Source organism: Cibotium barometz, chromosome 15 (genome assembly GCF_041138505.1).
Source record: "Cibotium barometz isolate CiBa-2024 chromosome 15, ASM4113850v1, whole genome shotgun sequence".
In the NCBI taxonomy this organism is placed as follows: domain Eukaryota; kingdom Viridiplantae; phylum Streptophyta; class Polypodiopsida; order Cyatheales; family Cibotiaceae; genus Cibotium; species Cibotium barometz.
The window spans coordinates 35675255-35696283 of NC_141060.1; the positions used below are offsets into that span (position 1 = coordinate 35675255).

At 44.5% G+C, this 21029-nt stretch overlaps 1 protein-coding gene across 4 annotated transcripts in view; it reads left to right on the forward strand.

Moving 5' to 3' along the window:
• LOC147631237 (uncharacterized) overlaps window positions 1-21029 on the forward strand; it is a 59498-nt gene that overhangs the window by 21416 nt on the left and 17053 nt on the right. For 3 of the 4 annotated variants that reach the window (XM_086809572.1, XM_086809570.1, XM_086809569.1), the window contains exons 3-5: window positions 4996-5058; window positions 5171-5215; window positions 5341-5436. In XM_086809572.1, coding sequence (XP_086665698.1) covers window positions 4996-5058; window positions 5171-5215; window positions 5341-5436 — 204 coding nt within the window. The remainder of the gene's footprint in view (window positions 1-4995; window positions 5059-5170; window positions 5216-5340; window positions 5437-21029) is intronic. The other variant, XM_086809573.1, reaches the window with a different exon arrangement.

Consider the following 21029-nt stretch of genomic DNA (forward strand, 5'->3'; position numbering starts at 1 on the left):
AGAAGGATCGTTTTTCCAAAAAAAAAAAATGGTCGATCCAATATCCTGCTCCAATGAATACTTGTTGCAGCGTTGAGTTACCCTGATTTGGAGGCCACATAGTATAGCTTGCTAATCTCGAATAAGAACAATCAAATATGAAGAACCTGGAATATGGCTAGAAAAATGCCCAAAGACTATATCATCATAATTGATAATCCAATGCCCATATGCAGCTGTACGCATGTTAGTACACACAGTTGCCAGCATGCTTGCCCATGGCTTGACTTGCTATATAAAATCAGGTAGAAGAGTGGCCTTCCTTGCCAGTATATGATAACGAATATTAAGGACATTGAGCCCACCATGCATTTTGGGTGAACATATGAGCTCTTGTCTAAAAAAATGTAGCCCTTTTCTATCCGCTTTGGTTTTCCATAGGCATTCCATTGCTTTAGACATGAAATTATCAATTTGTTTGTGTGACCAAGGTAGGAGCAGAAGATGAAACTGCTCATATGCCATTATTATTGACTGCACTATCCGCAATCACACATGTAAAGGCTATGTAGATAATTTCCAATATTCAATTTTATATTGCAATTTGGCCATCACCCATTGAGTCTCATTCTTCAAAGACAACTCCCATCCAAAGGGGTAACCTAGATGCCTGGCTATCTCATTAGGTGACAGCTTGCAGGATCTGACCCGGCCATAATATCTGATGCCAATCATAAATTTTCAAAGGAAGCAACTTGGATTTTTCAAAATTAACATGCAATCCTGTAGCCAAAGCACATAGGGACAATGCTTTCATGAGAACTCTTATATTAGCCTCCGTATTCTTGGGAAAAAAGAGAGTGTCATCACCATGCTGAACGGATTTCCCAAGAAGATGCCAAGAGGCTAAAAGTTCACCACCCAAAATACATATAGTTGTTCCCTCTTGGTAAAGCCAAAAAATGATATTTTTCATTCTTGCCCATTCTGTCCATCACCTGAGCTATAAAATACCAATGTACTGCGGCGAAGGCCTTGGCTATGTCAACCTGCATGATGAGAACATCCTACTGTGTATACTTGGCATATTCAATGTCTATATAAGCATTTGCTGTGTTATTAGTGATTTGTCTTCTAGGGACAAATCCGTACTGCGTTGGATGTAAACATGCATGTAGGACACCTATTAACAAGCATCTTGGTGACCAATCCAATACATGACGGGCATTAAAGAGATGGGATGCCAATCCAATATATGACGGGCATTAAAGAGATGGGATGCCAATCCAATAACCTTCTTTCCAAGTGAATGGCAAGTGTCCAACCTTCCAACAATGATCTACCATAAGTAGAATTGGCGATTTCAAAATATTCCAAAACGTTTGAAAGAACTCTATAGTCAAGCCATCCTAGCCTGGGGTCTTCCATTTGCCTAGACCTTTTATAGCATCATCCAATTCTCCATGTGTGAAGGGCTCATCCATGTTGGTAGCCTCTTGTTGTGTGATGACATGCATAAACTATTGTAAGAAAAGTTCTCGTGCATCAAGAGCAAGGTGGTACCAAACGTTATGTATTGTACGGATCCGTACGTACTGTACGTTGTTTGGTATGGAAAAAATTTTTAAGGTACGTATTACGTACCATTGGTAAAAATACATAAAAATACGTACCAATGCATAATATTTAGTGGGCAGCTCAGCACACAGAGAGAGAGAGAGAGAGAGAGAGAGAGAGAGAGAGAGAGAGAGAGAGAGCATGGCGGCTGGCCCTTACCGGAAGGTTGAGGTTGTACGGCCTCCAGACGCAAGACGCAGGCACGCCGCACAGAAGGACAAAACAGAAAAAATAAAAATAAAAATGTATGGATCGATCCGTACGTAGGGATTGATCCGTACGTACGGATCCCCGTGCGGTACGGATGTACGGTACGGATTGGATCCGTACATACGTTTTGATCCTACCTTGATCAAGAGCCTCCTTGGAAAGTGGTAGACATCTAGGAGAAGTATTCATGGCAAGCATTTGTAGGCTGAGTTTTCGTGCATGTCCAAGTACCATCCATTCTTTTTACTCTTGCAATGCATTGTTTTTGTTTGGAAGTATGCAAGCCTTTGAAAAAAGATTTTGACGAGTAGACTTTATCAAGTAATGGCTTCTGTTCGCCCTCATTTACCATTTATTAAGCTTATGTTCATCATTATGGTGAAGGCAAATTTCAGCTTGTGTTAAGAGTTGCTGTTCATCATTATTTAACTCTCTAAGCCGACTAATTTCAGTGTACTCTTGCATTGCAATTTTGGCTTGTTCTACTTGTCTTCTATTCTCTCTCGGATACCATCTGCCATAGTCTTGTATCAGAGCCTGCATTCGTTGCTCAAAACTGAACCAAGCAATATCTATGTCTTCTTGCATATGCATGACAAGGGGATGTGGAGTTGTACAAATCAAATCAGCAAAATGGTCATGTGACAAATAATTGTTGTCGATCATAAATAACCTTATATGAGGTAACAGACAATCATTGTGAGTCATGCCAAAGTACAAGCCAAGCCATACCGACGAATGTTCAAAGAGGCGCAATGTGTGATCAATCCACATTTTACATCCGTATGCATTATACTGAGCAGTATTGAGAAGCTATCATTTGTCTAAACGTGCCTGGTAATGCCAAAGAGCATTATGATGAAAAGTATAACCTTTTGAAATTGTTTGAGCCCAATCTTGCTTTTCAGAACACATCATGTGAGAGTGGTGAGGGGTGTTATCATGAAAGTCATGCGAGTTATTGAAATCCCTTGTGACAAAAGCATTTGAAATCCTTGGATATGTTCGTAAGGAGCGCCACATTGTAGCTCTATATGCAGAAGTTTGTGATGCATAATCACTTGCAAATTCATATAGCTCTCCTGCAATCATACATTGCACCACAAGCCAATGACAATTCGGATCATTGTAAGCCAGCATAGGCTGAAACTCATGCTTAACTATTATAAGGGTGCCAAAAAAAGCTTGGGTTCTTGCATAGAAAATATGATATCCAGAGAAGACTCCTCATCTTCCAGCAAAACCATGTTGATTATGTTCTTGCAAACAAACCACATTTAGTATTTACATATGACCAAAAAAGCCTCCATTTATGTACATCATAGAGGCCTTGCATATTGTAAGCAAAAAACTTGATTGGTATGAACATATCTACAATACGGATGAAGGGAGAGGCTACACCTCAACTTGCATGGTAGCCTGGCTGCCAATGTCACCATGTAAAGAGCATTCTGAAGCTTGAACATCAACCATATTTGTATGCAATGAGGTTTCTGCACCATGAGCAAACAAAGAATCACCTCTCACTACCGCAACCCACATCCTGCCTAATCCTATAATATTGCTTGAAGTGTCAGGTGCCTGAGTAGTCGATCGAGATGTAGAAGCTCCCTTTGTCCAATTGTGAGAGACCAGAGGTCTCTGTCTAGGAGTCATTGTTTTTTTGGGAGTCTACCATGCATCAGAATCAAGTCTATCTTTATCTTTTGCATTTACCGCTTGAAAGCTTGTGTGGCAACTTTTGCTTTCCCTTTATCTAGGCCTGCATGCTGTGATGGAGTTACATTCTTCCCCTTTTGAGTTTGCACATTAGGGACAGGAGTAACTTGGCCGCAACATGCGGGCGCAGGAAAAGTGACGGACATTTTGATTGCATATGTCCAAACTTTTTACAAGTAAAACAAGAACCCGCAAAATTTTCCCATTTGAGCTTAAAGAAAACTTATTGTGTTGGGATTCCTTGCATTTCAACATCCATTGCAACCCTGTGAGAGGTTTGTCTATTTGTATCCTATAGGATACATAATCTGTTTACACTGCCATAAGATCTGGGAGGGCATACAACCTTACCCAGTGAGTCAGCCAAAAAAGGCAAAGTAGGGCACATAGAGACTGGGAGATCCACCACTTCCACCTGCATTGGACATTTGTGCTTGATAAAATTATGATAATCTTTGGTCGTAAACATGCACAATTTGCTGTCCAAAAAACAAAGGCAACTTTTCCAATAACATTTGTTTGTACTTCGATTCATTGAGAATTACCTCATAAATCCTTGTGCTGCAGAGTAAACCCCTTCGACAAAGCATCCACCAAGCATGGCTTTTATCCATTGACCAACATTTGTTATAGGCAGGCATTTTACCAGGGAAGAAAAGAATTACTACTTTTTGTGACAGTTTTGTTACAGGATCAAAGAGAACATGGCCCAGGATTTTCGATTCGGGATTTTCAATCGAAAATCAAGCACAGGCGCATCCCATGCTTGTTGAATGTCTGCAATTCCTTCATCAGGAGTGTCACAGAACTGCCAGAGTTCGGGATTGTCACAATGAAGACGTTGCAAGTCAGATTGCTATTGCCTGCGTTTGGGCTCAACAGACGAATCCCTTCTATGATGAGATTGTGCCATGAAGGAAGGAGGAAAAAAACACAGACACAGAGCAAACACTCACACACGGATGTAACAACTTGTAGACTGAAGGAAGAGGGGAACCGACACTTTGAATGGAGGATTATGTACAAGACAGAAAACGACACTCAGAGGAGGCGGGAGAGCAAACAGAAAAGGAAGAACAAACGGCGTTAGAACAAAAGATAGAAGGACGATTGCTTGCGCGCGCGTGCACACACACACTCACACAAATACACCCCCATTTTGTTCGTATACTAGTATTTGTGTTTGTTTGCTGTGAAGATACTCAATTGCTCAAACATGACCTATAGAGGAGGTTTCACTTTATCTTTATGTCTTCAACTTTAAAAAAAAAAAAAGTTTGTTGAAAGCTTTTCTGTTATTGTATGTCTGCCAAAGTCTCAAGCTTGGATCAAAAGTGATTTTATGAAGGCTTATATTTTCTGTGATGGAGAGATTTTACATTTATGATGCTGATGTAAGGCAAGTGTCTATGTTGAGGTTATCAATGATAAGCCTTTAGGTTTGTTGGTTTTATGCTTTGTTGTTGACAGGTCGGAAAAATAAAAAGTGTGCGAGAAGGCTTAGAGCATATCAACACTGATTTATCAGTTCAGGTGCTTTTGTGAATGCTATGGTTTGAATTACTAGAGCAAGCCTATATTGTATGCATGCTTACTATTTGAAAGTGCTGTTTGTTCTTTGATTTGCACTCATTTCGGCAATCAGTTAGCAGAGCTTAATCGGTTACAACAACAACTACAAGAACAACAGGTAATATCTCTGAATGGTTTGTTTTGCTCACATTAGTCTTTTGCCGACAATTCAGAGTAATGGCACTGCATCTGTATGCTGGTTGTGGCCAAGCTGTGACACTAACAGATCAGCATTTTTTCAAGAGAATTTTGGAAGTGTTGGCAAGCCTCAAAGCTCACTACGAGGCTGCGGAGAGTGGAGAGAATGAATTCATGGATAAGAACTTGCAGGAATGCGAGGTAAGCAAAATCTTCCGAGTGCACTGTGTAGAGTCATGGGCATGCTTTTAGATTCACAAAGGGCTTAACAAGGCACAAGGAGGTAGTATTTGTAGAACCCTTATTTATCTATGTGGTGTTAAGGAAGGTTTTATACACGCTCAATGGCATGTAATAATACAACATAAAAATCCATAGGTGATCATGGTAGACTTATTCTTATTTACAACTGTTTCATTCCACACAGCTTTAGCCTAATTGTCAAGTTACATCCTTGAGGTACAGAGACAAATTTTCATAAGTGAAGCTAGCTAGTCAAACAATGCATGAAAGCAAACTAAAATGGAATAGAGTGTGCCGAGAAAGATTTATTGTTGATATGGAGCCAAAGACTGTAAAAGTGAAATGAAATGGTGTGCCTCTGTGCATTTAAGATGTAGAAAAAGGCTGGAGCAAAAAATGTTCTCATGTGCTGATGTGAGAAAAAGACTTTTGGGACCTTGCACCTTGCTGAGATCTGCAAATAGAGCTGTCAAAGAGCTGACGGTCTGCCAGTGTTCATGACACATGTGCACAGGCTGGAGGCCAAACTGCACAGTGCTGCTTAGATTTGTGTATTCAGACAGGGTGGGGTTGACCTGAAGTGAGTCTGCTTGCTTTGTGTTGGCTGACTGTTGCCAGCCCTTCCTCCTCCAACTGGCCTCAGCACTGGCAGATGTTCACCGCTTGTTAGACCTGTTTTTTCGTAGTTGTGCTGTTTTGCATAATTAATCTTGCAGGTGCTTTTCCTGGCTGCAGACTGCCCATGTTCCCGGCTTTGCTTTGTTGCTTTACCTCACATTTCTTATGCTTCTTGACCACGCCTTTTTTTTTTTTGCTTCTTGGGTACACCCTGAGCTGCACTTGTCAGAATCAGTCAAGGGCAAACTCTGAACTATTCTCTCATAAAATTCAAAGACACGTAAACTTTTTTTGAGCCACATAAGCGACACTGTGTTGTGCACCCTTGCCAACTGGTCACCTACATTTCTTGCCGATTTGGGGGCCCACCTCTTGCCTTCACTAGATCTCACCAACATATTGCCTAACCATGACTGCCCGCTGTTCAAGATCCTCCCATGAATTCTCTTATGGGTAGCTTTATGAGTTTGAATTTAAAAAAGATTCAAGCACGAGACAAACCACTCCAGTTAATCTCATTCTTTTTGTAAGGTGCTGTGCCATAATAGAAGCTTATCTTTTGTAAGATGACATTGGAATAAATAAAGCAGCCTTCCTTTGAGCTTAATGGAATAAATTAGGGAAAGTCTAGGGGTCACTTGAGCCCAATTGAAGCACAGTGGCAGGCACCCGACGATGTGGGAACAAGCTTTTATAGGCTGTCCGTGGAAGGAAAATTTGTAATGTGGACATCATGGATTTCACATTCACTTATTTTATATGGTGGACATCATGGATTTTTGGCATGGAAAACGTTGTGGTCTTCTACATATAGATGACTTATTCTTTCAGGCGTCTACATCTATCATTGCCTGGGTGTTTTCGGGAGGATTACTTTTGGGCATTTTTATAAAGGTTTAATGGAAAAATATAGCATCGCGACCATTTTGCATCTGTTATGCGACTCTTGGGATGAATGTCGGCCAGTTTTCTATAGAGCAAGCTTACGTCCATATATTGCTGTCTCTACAACCCTTCTTCAGACCGTACTTGTTTATATCAGGGTTAGGGTTTACACAAGTGCACCTAAGCTAAAGTGGATGGAAAATTTCCATGGTGTGTAGAAAGAAAGAAAGAAAGATATATTAAGCATCTACTAAAGACCCAATGGGCCTATGAGACCAAAGTGATACAATAATGTCCATGACATATCTCATCATGGAATGGAAAATAAAAGAGAAAGAAAACATAAACATAGCTATCTCATTGGGGTGATACAAAATTGTCCATGGAAACTCATCATGGAATACTAAGAACATAGAAACATGAAAGTAACATCAGCTCCGAGTAGATGGTATACCACTCTCCAAAATATCAAGCATGGGGCTAATGAGTAGCATGTCCTGGATCTGGAGCTGATGAGGTGATTGTGGCTGACGGGGGGGGCCGGGGGCGTTGGGCACGTTGGAGTGCGGAGGCTCGGTCCAAGGTAACTTCTCTCGGGCGAGGTAGGTGTGGAGCAGCTTGTGGAGGGTCCACAAGATCCACTATATCGGTGTCCTCCACCTCTTGGGTCCGGAAGAAAGTGGTGATGGTTGGCTGGCGAGGGAGGGGATGGGGTGGCTGGGGCCGAAGCTCTCTCAAGAAGGTGTCCCTGTGTCAAAGCTCAACAGATAGAGTATTGCACGACTCAAGTGAAATTGATAGATGTCTTTAGAAGTTGGTTTTGTAGACTGGGTTGTCATGATGTCAATTCTAAATAAGAAGACTTTGTACTCTCTCACTCTCTCCATTTACACAATACTCTCTCTCTCTCTCTCTCTCTCTGTCTCTCTCTCTCCTTTCTATAGTCATGGCAACCTTCTTGCATGACCCATCACCGATGGAGGTCTTCTCCAAGACAGAGCATGGGAGCCTCTGGCGGCCCGAAGAACTAGACCAATGCGCCTTAGGCAAGCAAGACCGGTGGTAAGCTCAACCAGGATGAGCAAAGTCAATATAAAAAGGAGGGGCGATGCTTCTATTGTCCAATACCTCTAGGGCATGCCCTAAGAAGTCTCGTGCCCAAACCGCAACCCTGGCCTCGATCGCTTTAGTGATAAGCCAAGCCCCATGATGCCTCTAGTTCTTTGGCTCCCAGCTCCACGGTTGGCTGGAAGATAAGTAAAAGGGCACCCATGACCCAAAGTATGAGCTCAATGAGTTGCTTAAGACCTTTGGCTACATAGGTGGCAAGAGAGTTGTTGTCTTGTTTGACACTAGAGGATGAGCGCAAGCACTACGGAGGATGTTACTATGGAACAGGCCGCCTGGCGGGCCCGTTTTCCATTGACTTTGGTAGACAAGAAGGTTGAGACATTTAGCACAAGTACGACCATGAGTATCAAGTTTGAGGTTCGTAGTCCTAAGTTACACCTAGACATTGGCCGGGAGCGGCACACTTTTTCTGATTCTGCGGAATGTGTCCGAGGCTGCTGTGATTATTAGGTGTGGGCCAGGTCCTCTCATAAGCCACAGGCAGGCTAAACGAGAAATGCGGAAAGGTACACATTACACGGTGATCTATGTTTAGATCACCCAAACAGTTATCAGTGCTTCCAAGTAGTACCAAGCCCTACATCACCGGTTCGAGAAGATTTTCCTTCAGGACAATCTTACTCCCAAGCTTCCTTTAGACGGAAGGATCACATAATAGATCTCCTCCCAGTCTCGGAACCACTGAGCAAGTTTCCATATTGCCTAAGCAAGGCTATGGAATCAGAGTTGAATTGCCAACGTCAAGAATTGTTGCAAGAAGGTTTCATACGTTCGAGTGTCTTAGAACTAATCCTTTTTGCCAAGAAAGGGATAGGACTTCCAGTGTGGATTATCATGCTCTGAATAAGTTGACTCTAGCATGCGCCGAGCTCGGATCGTGTGAAACAATGAAGCCTTTCTTTAAACCTGAGTTTAGTGAGTCTTTAGCAATCCTTTAAAACAGCATACATGAATCTGAAATAGATGTAGTAGAGATGACACCAGATGGGGTCCCAAATTACCCACTGAAGGCCCCCCTGCAAGCAAGAGTATTTGCTTTATTTCTTCTTCTGGAGAATTGTATACAAGCTGAACTGTGTCTACAAGACTCTGGGGACAAACTGGCTGATTTACCGCCAAACGCTGGGCAGAACTGTGCATAAGCTTTAGGTGACTTTGAAGCTATCTTGAGAGAAATACACTAGCCCGAGATTGAGGCTAGGTGTGCTGAATACTCCTGAAGAGACTGAGCGTCTTTGCCTTGGGCTGAGAGCACAAGTATGGCTGTAAGTATGCACAGTGAAGAGCCTAAGCATACATGCTTGTTATCTCATGATAATCTCTGATCTGTACTTGCATATATTGGGACCGAACAGGCTGTGCCTTTTTATATGTCTACATGCTGCAAGTCGGCTGCCCCTTACTGCTGTCGGCCAGCATTAAATGCCACGACTGACATAAAATGTCAAGTCGGCTGCAGCAACTGATCATGACTAACCTAAATGCTAGTTGGCTGTCTGAATGCTGGTTGGGTGGCTGCCAGACCTGGCCGACTGGGCCCAAGTCCACAAGGGCCTTGGCTGACTGCTCAATAGCCTCTAGATATGCTGTTGGCTGAGCTTAAAGGGTGGCTAGGGGCTTGGCTACCCCCTTGCAAGGCTAGCCTTAGGGCTGGCCTCCTCTACATGCAATGCACCTAAATGCCTCTCATGCATGCTACTGTTGTAGTTGACCTCTATATACATATGAATGATGAGAACTTGTTGAATTCTCCACGGTGGGTTAAGAGGACTAACCTAACACTCTAAGGCTGGGAGACTGACCTACATAACTCGTGCCTGACATGTCCTGGACTGGGCTCACAAAGGGGTCATGTCATTCGACAAAATTATCCTAAAAGGTACTACTTCTGTACATGATTCTTGCACTGTTGATGAGCGAGTTTGTCACCGTGTGCTAGTGCATTGGTGCACATGACATTCCCTCCTGCTTAGCTTGGCGGCAGGTTCATAGCTTCGGGATAGTTTGCCAATAATTGTGGATACTTGAGGAAGAAGTCTTCATCTAGCCAAACGGCTTCATGGGTCCCTCGATCTTTGAACTTTGCATAAAATTCACGAAGACGTCGTCCAAAACCATCTTCCAACGATGTAGAAGGATCTGCCTAGGCTCTATCACCTCTGCTTCATCAACCATTTCTGGTTGTTGCTTGTCTAGAACATTCTGCAATATAAGGCTTTAACCAAGAGACGTGGAAGACGTCTTGCATCGTCCAACTGTCTGGCAATTTGAGTTGCATGGGGACATCGCTTATCTTCTTGATGATGGGAAAAGGACCAAAACTTCTGAATGACAACTTTGGACAGCGTTAGCCCACTTGCTTGAGTCTTTGCTTCATGATCCTTAAATATACCCATTCACGTTCTTTAAAATTGACGTCTCTCTGTGACTTGTTTGCCTATCTGGTGTAAGACTCTTGAGCTTTGGTAAGATGCTCTTTGACGGACTCAATGATGGCTAAAAAAGTTTTTGTCGTCTTGTTGGTTTCCAAGGAAGGAGAGATCATCCTCGTGAGAAGGGATGAAAATCTTCGACCAAAGTTTGCCTCGTACGGAGTTGTGCCAACACTGGACGAGCTTCTTTGCCTTGGGTTGAGAGCACAAGTATGGCTGTAGGTATGCACAAGCAAGAGCCTAGGCATACATGCTTAATTTCTGATGTTGATCTCTGATTTGTGACTGATAGTTTTTGGACTGAGCTGGACTTGCCCTTTTATATGTTTGAGGAAGCTTAGTCGGTTGCCCCTACAGCCTGTCGGCGAGCAATAAATGCCCTCGACCAGCACATAGTGCTGTCGGCTGCTTGGGCTGGTCGGGTGGCGGGTTAGCTAGTTGACTAGCTACCACACCTGGCTGACTGGGGCCCAAGTCTATATAATGACTTGGCCGACTGCATGTACGGGCCATTAGGTTTGCTGCCTGGCCTTAAAGGGTGGCTAGGGGTACTAAATACCCCTTGCAAGGCATTGCCCAAGTTAGGGCTGCCTTGGGGCTGTCCCCCTTCTACATGAAATGCAACTACATGCTTCTAATGCACCTACTGCTATGGTTGACCTCTAGATGCATCTGAATGATGAAAACTTGCTTAACTCTCCACAGTGGGTTAAGAGGACTGACTTGACACTCTTAAGGTTGGGAGACTGACCTATGTAGCTCGTGCCTGACATGTCTCGGACTAGGCTCACGAAGGGGTCACGGCATACGACAAAATTATCCTAAAAGGTACTTCTGTACATGATTCTTGCTGTCACATGCACCCTGCAGTGGGGTACACAGTGATACACTGGCATGATCTGTTAGAAGTCATCTCCTGTCTTAATCAGACATCAGGGCCTCTGTTGTGGGTGTGCCCGCCTTGTATAGGTGTTTTATCATTTTTGCTCACTCCCCGTACTTTTTCCCATTTTTTTCCTTGGTGTGGGTGGATGCCACATGTTGGCAGGAGCCTTTGATGCTGGCTGCACTCATGTGTTCCTGAAGACTGGCCGACTTGATCAGAGGAGGTCGTGGTGTTTTTCTACTGGCCGACTAGCTTTGCCCAGTTGTGGAGGGCTGGTGGCACTTCATGCGTTGGCCGACTGCATCCATGGGGCCATATAAAAAGGCCCCATGATCCCCACTTTGTACTCATTCAGTTTTTCTCGGGATCTTGTGTATAGGGAAGAGTTTACACGCCTATCTCTCTATCTTTCTTGTGCTGTCTATTTTCTGCACTCTACTTGCTCTTGTGGTCTCAAGTTTGGTTATCATTTCCGCTGCGTATTTTGACATGGTATCAGAGCCCTAGGCTCTTGATAGATCTTGGGAGTTTTGTGAGCAAGAGGGGGACAGTTAAGTTGCTGATTGGTGGATAGTTTTGGACTGTTCGAGAAGAGAAGTTGCAAGAGGCCCCGCAACTGCAGGAGGCTCCACGATCTGTTCGAGTACACAGGTGGTTGTTGGACACCCTTCGGGAGTCAGGTGTCACGGAGTTACCCTCCGAGTGGACCACAGAGGACGGCCCTCAAAGATCACATAGAGTCTGAGACAAAAGCAATACAGCGGAGCTTCTTGAGGTAAACTATGCTCTGATGTCTCGTATTATGCGGGACAAGGAGCCCACTTCCGTCAAGGAAGCCCTTTCACAGGATACTTGGAGGAAAGCAATGCAGGTGGAACTTGATGCCATCGAGAAGAACAACACACGGGAGTTGGTACCGAGGCCGTCGAAACGGTCAGTCATTGGTGTCAAATGGGTCTTTAAGACCAAATATGCGTCAGATGGGTCGGCGGACAAACACAAAGCCAGGCATCGACTACGAGGATACCTTTGCACCGACAGCATGGATGTCCATGATTCGGACCGTTCTAGCCCTTGCTTCTTCTCAGAGGTGGCCCGTGTATCAAATGGATGTAAAATCTGCGTTCCTTAATGGTGACCTGCAGGAGGATGTGTATGTTGAGCAACCTCCAGGCTTTGTTGTTCCAGGATCAGAAGGAAAGGTTTACAGGTTACGTAAGGCCTTGTATGGTTTTAAGCAGGCTCCTAGGGCTTGGAATCAGAAGATTGATTCCTTCTTTGTTCGGACTGGATTTCAGAGATCGGTTGCAGATCCTAACCTGTATCTCTTTCGGGAACGCAGCATGGTTACGATTATCATCCTTTATGTGGATGATCTCATTCTCACCGGCGGTCATGTGGAGCACATTGGTGTGACAAAGGCTGCCTTGTCAAAGGAGTGTGAGATGACCGACTTAGGCTTACTCCACTTCTTTTTGGGATTGGAGATCTGGCAAACCCAGAGGGGGTTTTTTGTCTCTCAGCAGCGGTATGTTCATGAGTTGCTTGAGGCCTTTGGGATGGAGAATTGCAAGCCTATTACTTCGCCGATGGACCCAAACACAAAGTTAACCGTTAATGATCCTTGTGAGCCAGTTGATGCCTCGTAGTACCGGAAGTTGGTTGGTTCATTGATCTGGTTGCTGAACACTAGATTGGACTTGAGCTTCTCCGTGGGGCTGTTGAGCTCTTTTATGCAGACACCATTGAAGTCTCATTGGGACGCAGGATTGCGGATCTTGCGGTATCTGCAGAGTACGAAGGATCTAGGACTCTTTTACACAGGAGGGGATGGAGTTAGACTCCAAGGTTGGAGTGACTCAGATTGGGGAGGAGATCCAGACACGAGGAGATCTACTTCAGGATACAGTTTTACCCTTGGCTCAGGAGCAGTTTCTTGGAGCAGTAAGAGGCAGCCAACTATTGCCCTATCTTCGACAGAGGCAGAGTACTAGGCTGCTTGTGCTGCTTGCGAGGTTGTGTGGTTGCGGAGGCTACTAGGCGAGATTCGGTTTCCACAGAAGGAGCCCACAGTCATCCAGTGCGATAACCAGAGTTGTATAGCTATTGCTCGGAACCCGGTCTTCCATGCCCGGACCAAGCACATAGAGATACAGTATCACTTTGTACGTGAGAAGATCTTGGCTGGTGACATCTTGCTCCTTTATTGTTCGACAGAGGACAATGCGACGGACCTCTTCACGAAGTCTCTACCTCAGGCTACGCTCAGGCGGCACTCCAGCTCCCTTGGGTTGATTTCACAGCCAGGAGTTGAGAGGGGGTGTTAGAAGTCATCTCCTGTCTTAATCAGACACCAGGGCCTCTGTTGTGGGGGTGCCCGCCCTGTATCGGTGTTTTATCATTTTTCCTTACTCCCCGTATTTTTTCCCCATTTTTTTCCTTGGTGTGGGTGGATGCCACATGCTGGCAGGAGCCTCTGATGCTAGCCGACTGCACTCATGTGTTCATGAAGACTGGCCGACTTGATCAGAGGAGGTCGTGGTGTTTTTTTGCTGGCCGACTGGCTTTGCCCAGTCGTGGAGGGCTGGTGGCACTTCATGCGCTGGCCGGCCAGCGCACTTCATGCGCTGGCCGACTGCATCCATGGGGCCATATAAATAGGCCCCATGATCCCCACTTTGTACTCATTCAGTTTTTCTCGGGATCTTGTGTATAGAGAAGAGTTTACACGTCTATCTCTCTGTCTTTCTTGTGCTATCTATTTTCTGCACTCTACTTGCTCTTGTGGTCTCAAGTTTGGTTATCATTTCCGTTGCGTATTTTGACATGATCATCAGTGCAGCAGTTGTACAGAAGTAGAACCTTTTTCTAGGATTATTTGTCGTAGGCCATGACCCCATTGTGAGCCCTCAATCCAGGGCATAGTAGTTAGGAAACGCGTTTCCTACAGGGAAGGAAACTTGGAAACGTTTCCTTGTAGGAAACACGTTTTTTTCAAGTAAATTTTTTGACATTCCCCCCCCCCCCCCAAATTTAACGTCGAAATCTGTGCAACTCTTTTGATAAAGTTTTTTTATGTAGTGTCATGTATGGTTTTTTTTTTTGTGGCATGGAATGATGGATGATTGGATCATGGATCATGGATCATGGACAGTGGACCATGGTCTATGAATCATGATCATTTTGACATTGATGATGGATGATTATATGGTTTTTTTTATTTGTGATTCAAAGAATGTAGGCTTCAAATTGATGTTTCCATGTATTCTATGCATTTAGTGTTATTTTTACATATTTTATACAGTATATATTTGAAATTTTGTACATGCAAAAACCTATAGGTAGGAAACTTGTAGGAAACTTTGGGTTGATTTTACGAAACCCGTTTGAAACTTTTAGGAAACCTGTTTCAAACAACCCCCTAACTACTATGGTCCAGGGACAGTCAAGCACGAGCTACGTAAGTCAGTCTCTGAGCTTTAGAGATCAGTTAGTTGTCAGTCATCTTAACCCACTTGGAGAAAGCATCATTTAGGAGCATGTATGTGCATTAGATGCATGTAAAGCATTGTAAGTGCATTCACATAGAAGGGGGCCAGGCCTAAGGCCAGCCCCAAGGCAGCCCATACTTGGGCTTGGCCTTGCAAAAGCATCCAAGGGCTTTGCCAAGCAGTCGGCCAGCAGCTAACAGCTGTGCAACAGCCTGACCAGCATCTAATGGCCAGCCGACAGGAGATAGAGAACCGACCAGCATTTAATGCTGTCTCACTGGCATTTTTGCAATCATCTCGTGAAGGTCTTTTCTGTAGCCGACTGGACATTTCTCAGTCGTGGGACTGTTTGCATCAGCCGATAGCCTCCTAGGGGCAGCCGACTGCTGTTTGTGGAGGTATAAAAGGCATGGCCTCATTCCCACAATATTCATTCAGGCATTCAGCAGTGACCGAACAATGGCAGTCCAGCAGTCCTGCTCATCTCCAGGCAACAAGGAAGATACTCTTCTATCTCAGCCAGCATATGTGCAGTCCTACAGTCATCTGGACTTGCATCAGTGGCCAAGGAGAGTCTTCAGCAAGAGCCTCGGGATAGTTGCCGATTGCTGTTTGTGGAGGTATAAAAGGCATGGCCTCATTCCCACAATATTCATTCAAGTATTCAACAGTGAACATTCAACAATAGCAGCTCAGCAGTCCTGCTCATCTCTAGGCAACAAGGAAGATACTCTTCTATCTCAGCCAGCATATGTGCAGTCCTACAGTCATCTGGACTTGCATCAGTGGCCAAGGAGACTCTTTAGCAGAGCCTCGGGATAGCTGGATACTCAGCCGACGTACAGTCTTCCTTGTCCTTGCGTTGGGCATTCATATTCCTGGCATTCCACTCATTTCCCACATTCAACACTAAAGAGCCATCAGAAAAGGTGTAGAGTGTGCGTTGTTATATGTCCGCTCTCAATCCAGCGCAGTTCAAGTAGCACCCATAGGGGAGCAACCGATGGCTGGTCTTTTGTCTCAATATAGCAACATCATGCTACGAGACGACCTCCCACCTACTCTCCCACTGAGTAGACCTGAGGACCATCGCATAGAGTTGGTTCCTGGTTCAGAACCACCCCAGCAAGTTCCCCTACCGCCTTTCTAAGGCATTGGAGAGCGAGTTTTGTTACCATATTATAGTAGTGATGTGTGTGAACACACTTAGGACCGCCGGGGCACTTTTTCCCTCACTAGGAGGTTTTTTTCCCCCGTGCATTGTATATACGCCCATTATCTTCTAGGGCTTGTTATCTTTCATTTTTGGCACTCATAATACACTACTGTGTTGTGCTCAAGCTTCCTCATCTTCTTGAAGTTGTGTGTGCATTCCTGCAACCCTAATTCCAACAATTGGTATCAGAGCAGGCTTCCTCCTCCCGGGCAGCATCACCGGCACCTGCCGCTTCATCTCCTCCGATTGCGATGAGGTTTCACGAGCGTCTGCAGGTTAGTATATGCCGTGGGAGAGCCCGTAGGGCTTGTTCGTTTCAGAATTTTGATCTGAAGTCATTTCGCCCTCCGTTTTTGCATTCCAAGTACTGCGCAGGCAAAATCGTCCTACTGTGCAGATTTTCTGTCAAGATTAAAATCTGCAGGACAGGTGCCCATTCGTCTGTTTTGGGCTGTGCTACATAGCACAGGTCGATTTTATACAGGTTTATCTCTTACAGACAGCATTTACATCTAGTAGTACAGTCATTGGCCATGGCTGACAACAATGATGTATTCCGCATGTTGGCTGCTGAGGATAAGTTGGATGGCACCAACTATCCATTGTGGGCATATATGATGCGACATGTATTGGTAGCAAAGGGGTTATGGAACATTGTGCAGGGTATTGATGCACGTCCTATTGTGGCTGGGAATGCTGCAAACACATCAGAAACAGGTACTGTTGATGATGGTGCAGGCACAAGTGCTGTAGCAGCTGTTCGAGAACCACCACTTTCAGCAGAGCAGATTCGTTGGGATGGTAGAGATGCGCAGGCTCATGCCTTGATTGCGCTGTCTGTCAAACGTACCATTATCCCACATATTCGCTCCTGCAGGACTTCTAAGGATGCTTGGGATGTACTTGCCACATTGTATCAGGCAAGAAATGAGGCTCGTGTTGCTTACCTCCGAAAACAGTTGGAGAGTGAGCATATGAACGAAGGTGATTCTATGGATAGCTTTTTGACAAAGATCAAGGATTTCAAAGAGCAGCTCATTTCTGCAGATGAAATCCTGTCAGACAGTTCACTTGTGCAGACTGTTTTGAATGGTCTACCAGATTCTTATCAGGGTTTTGCTTCCACTCTTCGCTTGATGATGAAAGGCAATCCCAATGCCTTATCATTTGAGGAGTTAGTTTCTGTTTTGCTGCAAGAAGACCAGTCAAGGCAAAACAGGAATATTATGCGTGTCGCAGATCAAGCTTTCGTTGCTAATCAGAGAAGCGGGAAAGGTAAAGCTGGCTTTTCTTCTAGTAAGCAGAAATCTGCAAATGCTGCGCAACCAAAGAAGGAAGACAAAGATGAGAAGAAGGGTGACAAACAGAAGACATTTTGCAAGTACTGTAAGGGAAATGATCATGTCATCAAAGCGTGTCCTAAGCTGGCTGCGAAAGAGGCTAAGAAGAAAGAGGCTGGTATGGCTGTTGCAGATGCCTCTCCTTCTAACAATGAATCTGCTAATGTTGTTCAAGATACAGAATGGGCATTCAATGCGCAGTGCAGTTATGACCCATCTTTGCATGACACATGTATGTCTGCAGTAGATTCAGATGTATGGTACTTTGACAGTGGTGCCACTAAGCATATCACCTCGCAGCGCAGTTTATTCACTTTCCTTGAGTCTGCTCCCACAGGGAATACTGTCACTTGTGCCAATAACTCCTCTTATCCCGTTAAAGGAGTTGGACAGATTGTGCTGAATGTTGCAAATTGCAACACCTTTACACTTTTTGATGCATTGTATGTGCCAGGGATCAAAAAGAATCTGCTGTCAGTCTCCGCATTTGCCAAAACAGGTTTGGTTGTAAAATTTGTGGATGACAGATGTACTGTTCATGATCTCTCTTGTGGTGACATCATTGTAGCATCTGGTTCACTATGTCGAGGGCTGTATAAGCTCAATATGGATGGCAAATGTGTAGAGGATTCAGCATGTGCTATTATGGATACGCAGGCTATTTCAAATGCAAAACTGTGGCATGCACGTTTTGGTCATCTGAATTTTGCAAGTTTGCTGCGCCTGCAGAAATCTGAAATGGTGTCTTCTTTGCCTAAGCTTGAGGCACCTGTCAAGCATGTTTGTGAGGGCTGCATATTGGGTAAAATGCAGCGTGCTTCCTTTCCCAAAGATGGATCAGTGAGAGCTGAACGCAGATTGCAGCTTGTTCACAGTGATGTTTGTGGTCCCATGCAAACTCCATCATTTGGAAACTACCTTTACTTCGTGACTTTCATTGATGATTTTACCAGGCATGCATGGGTATATCCTTTGAAGGCAAAGTCCGAAGTGTTTTTGTGCTTCAAACAGTTTTTGGTTATGGCTGAAAATGTGTCAGAAAGTAAGATGGGCACCCTCCGTTCAGATCGAGGGGGGGAGTATATGATGGCACAGATCAGCCTATATCTGATGCAGATGTGCATGATGCACTTGAGGATGAGAGACAAGAGATTGAGGGCTCTAGGAACATGCCTAGATGGCTGGTGCAGACTTTGCGTGACAGCAAGTTGGATGCCCCTTTGTCTAGTCGCACTCGTTCTGGCTCTCATGGTGCCTCTTATGCGTCAGATTGTTATGCATTGGCTGTTTCTAGTATGTGCGATGAAAGTGAGGCTGTTTCATTTGATGAGGCACAAAGTTCAGAAAATTGGATGGCTGCTATGCAAGCAGAATACGATGCTATTATGAAGAATAGTACATGGTCTTTATGTGACTTGCCCCCTGGCAAGAAGGCCATTGGCACTAAGTGGGTATACAAATTGAAGCGTAAGCCTGATGGCACAGTGGATCGCCATAAGGCTAGGCTTGTTGCAAAAGGTTATGCTCAAGAGAAGGGCATTGATTTTGATGAGACTTTTGCTCCCACATGTCGTATGACCACTGTTCGTAGCATCTGTGCATTAGCAGCTCATAATGGTTGGAATGTACATCAGCTGGACATAAAGACTGCGTTCTTAAATGGAGATTTGCATGAGGAGGTGTATGTATCGCAGCCTCGTGGTTTTGTTCAAAGAGGGCAGGAAAACAAAGTGTGCAGGTTAAAAAAGGCTTTATATGGTTTAAAGCAAGCTCCACGAGCTTGGTATGAAAAAATACATGCATATTTGACTGCACATGGGTTTCAGAATAGTCCAACAGAAAGCACTTTGTATGTTAAACGTGTGGATGGTGTACATCTAATCATTGCTCTCTATGTCGATGACATGCTGCTCACAGGACCAAATGAGAGTCATATTGCTGATTTTAAGGCTGATTTGAATGCCTCTTTTGAGATGTCAGATTTGGGGCATTTGCATCATTATTTGGGGATACAATTTAAGCAGTGTGATGGAGGTATTGCTTTGTGTCAGACAAAGTATATTGAAACATTGTTGCGGAGATTTGGCCTTGAAGACTGCAAGCCTATTGCTACTCCAATGGAGACAGGTTTGAAGTTGAGTCTTCATGATGCTGGAGATCACTTTGATGTCACACTCTATCAGACAGCTGTTGGTTGCCTCATTTATGTATGCATTACGAGGCCAGACATTCAGTTTGCAGTCTCACAGGTGAGCAGATTTATGCATAGCCCAGGCATTAAGCATTGGCAGGCAGTGAAGCGTATCTTTCGCTATTTGAGTGGTACTCGGCATCTTGGGTTGTTTTATCCCAAGGGGGGATCATTGCCGCCAGATTTACATGTTTTTTCAGATTCTGACTGGGCTGGTTGTTATGACACACGCGTGTCCACGAGTGGTTTTTGCTTCATGCTTGGAAGCTCATGCATATCATGGTTGAGCAAGAAGCAGCCTACTGTGGCCACTTCTAGTTGTGAAGCTGAGTACAGGGCAGCTTTCACAGCTACGGTTGAGTGTGTGTGGCTCAGACGCCTTATGGCTGATTTGGGTGTTGGGCAGCCATCTGCCACCACCATCTTCACTGACAGTCAGAGCGCATTGGCAGTTGCGCGGAACCCAGTGTTCCATGCTCGTACGAAGCACATTGAGGTGCACTACCATTATGTCAGGGAGAGACTCTCTGCAGGAGAGATCAGTTTGGCTTATGTGCCAACACAGGATAACCTTGCAGACCTTTTCACAAAGGCTCTGCCTCGTGAGAAGTTCGAAGCTTTTCGCAAAGCTTTGGGCTTACTCCCTTTTGTGGATTCGTCCACATAGCTAGACACTTCCCTATACATGAGTGCTAGCTCTTGTTCACCGCATCACTCCAGGGGGGATTTGTTACCATATTATAGTAGTGATGTGTGTGAACACACTTAGGACCGCCGGGGCACTTTTTCCCTCACTAGGAGGTTTTTTTCCCCCGTGCATTGTATATACGCCCATTATCTTCTAGGGCTTGTTATCTTTCATTTTTGGCACTCATAATACACTACTGTGTTGTGCTCAAGCTTCCTCATCTTCTTGAAGTTGTGTGTGCATTCCTGCAACCCTAATTCCAACAAGTTTGAGTAGCAATTAGCCCAACTCCTCCGGTCTGGATTTATCCGACCATCTTCCTCACCTTTTGCCGCTTGCATTCTATTTGTCCAGAAGAAAGATAGATAAGTTTGCATGTTTATGTGTGGATTACAGTGTGCTCAATAAGCTAACAGTGAAGAATAGGTTCCCCATGCTCAGAATAGAGTACATTTTAGAACGACTCAATGGTGCAAAGATTTTTTCTAAGATAGAACTTAAGAGTAGCTACCATCAGGTTTGGATCTTCGAGGCCGACATTCCAAAAATGGCCTTTAGGACCGAGCATGGCCACTATGAATTTGTGGTGATGCCCTTTGGTCTCACCAATGCACCAGCGACGTTCAACAAACTGATGTCTCGGGTTTTTCGGGATCTCATTGGCAAATGCGTC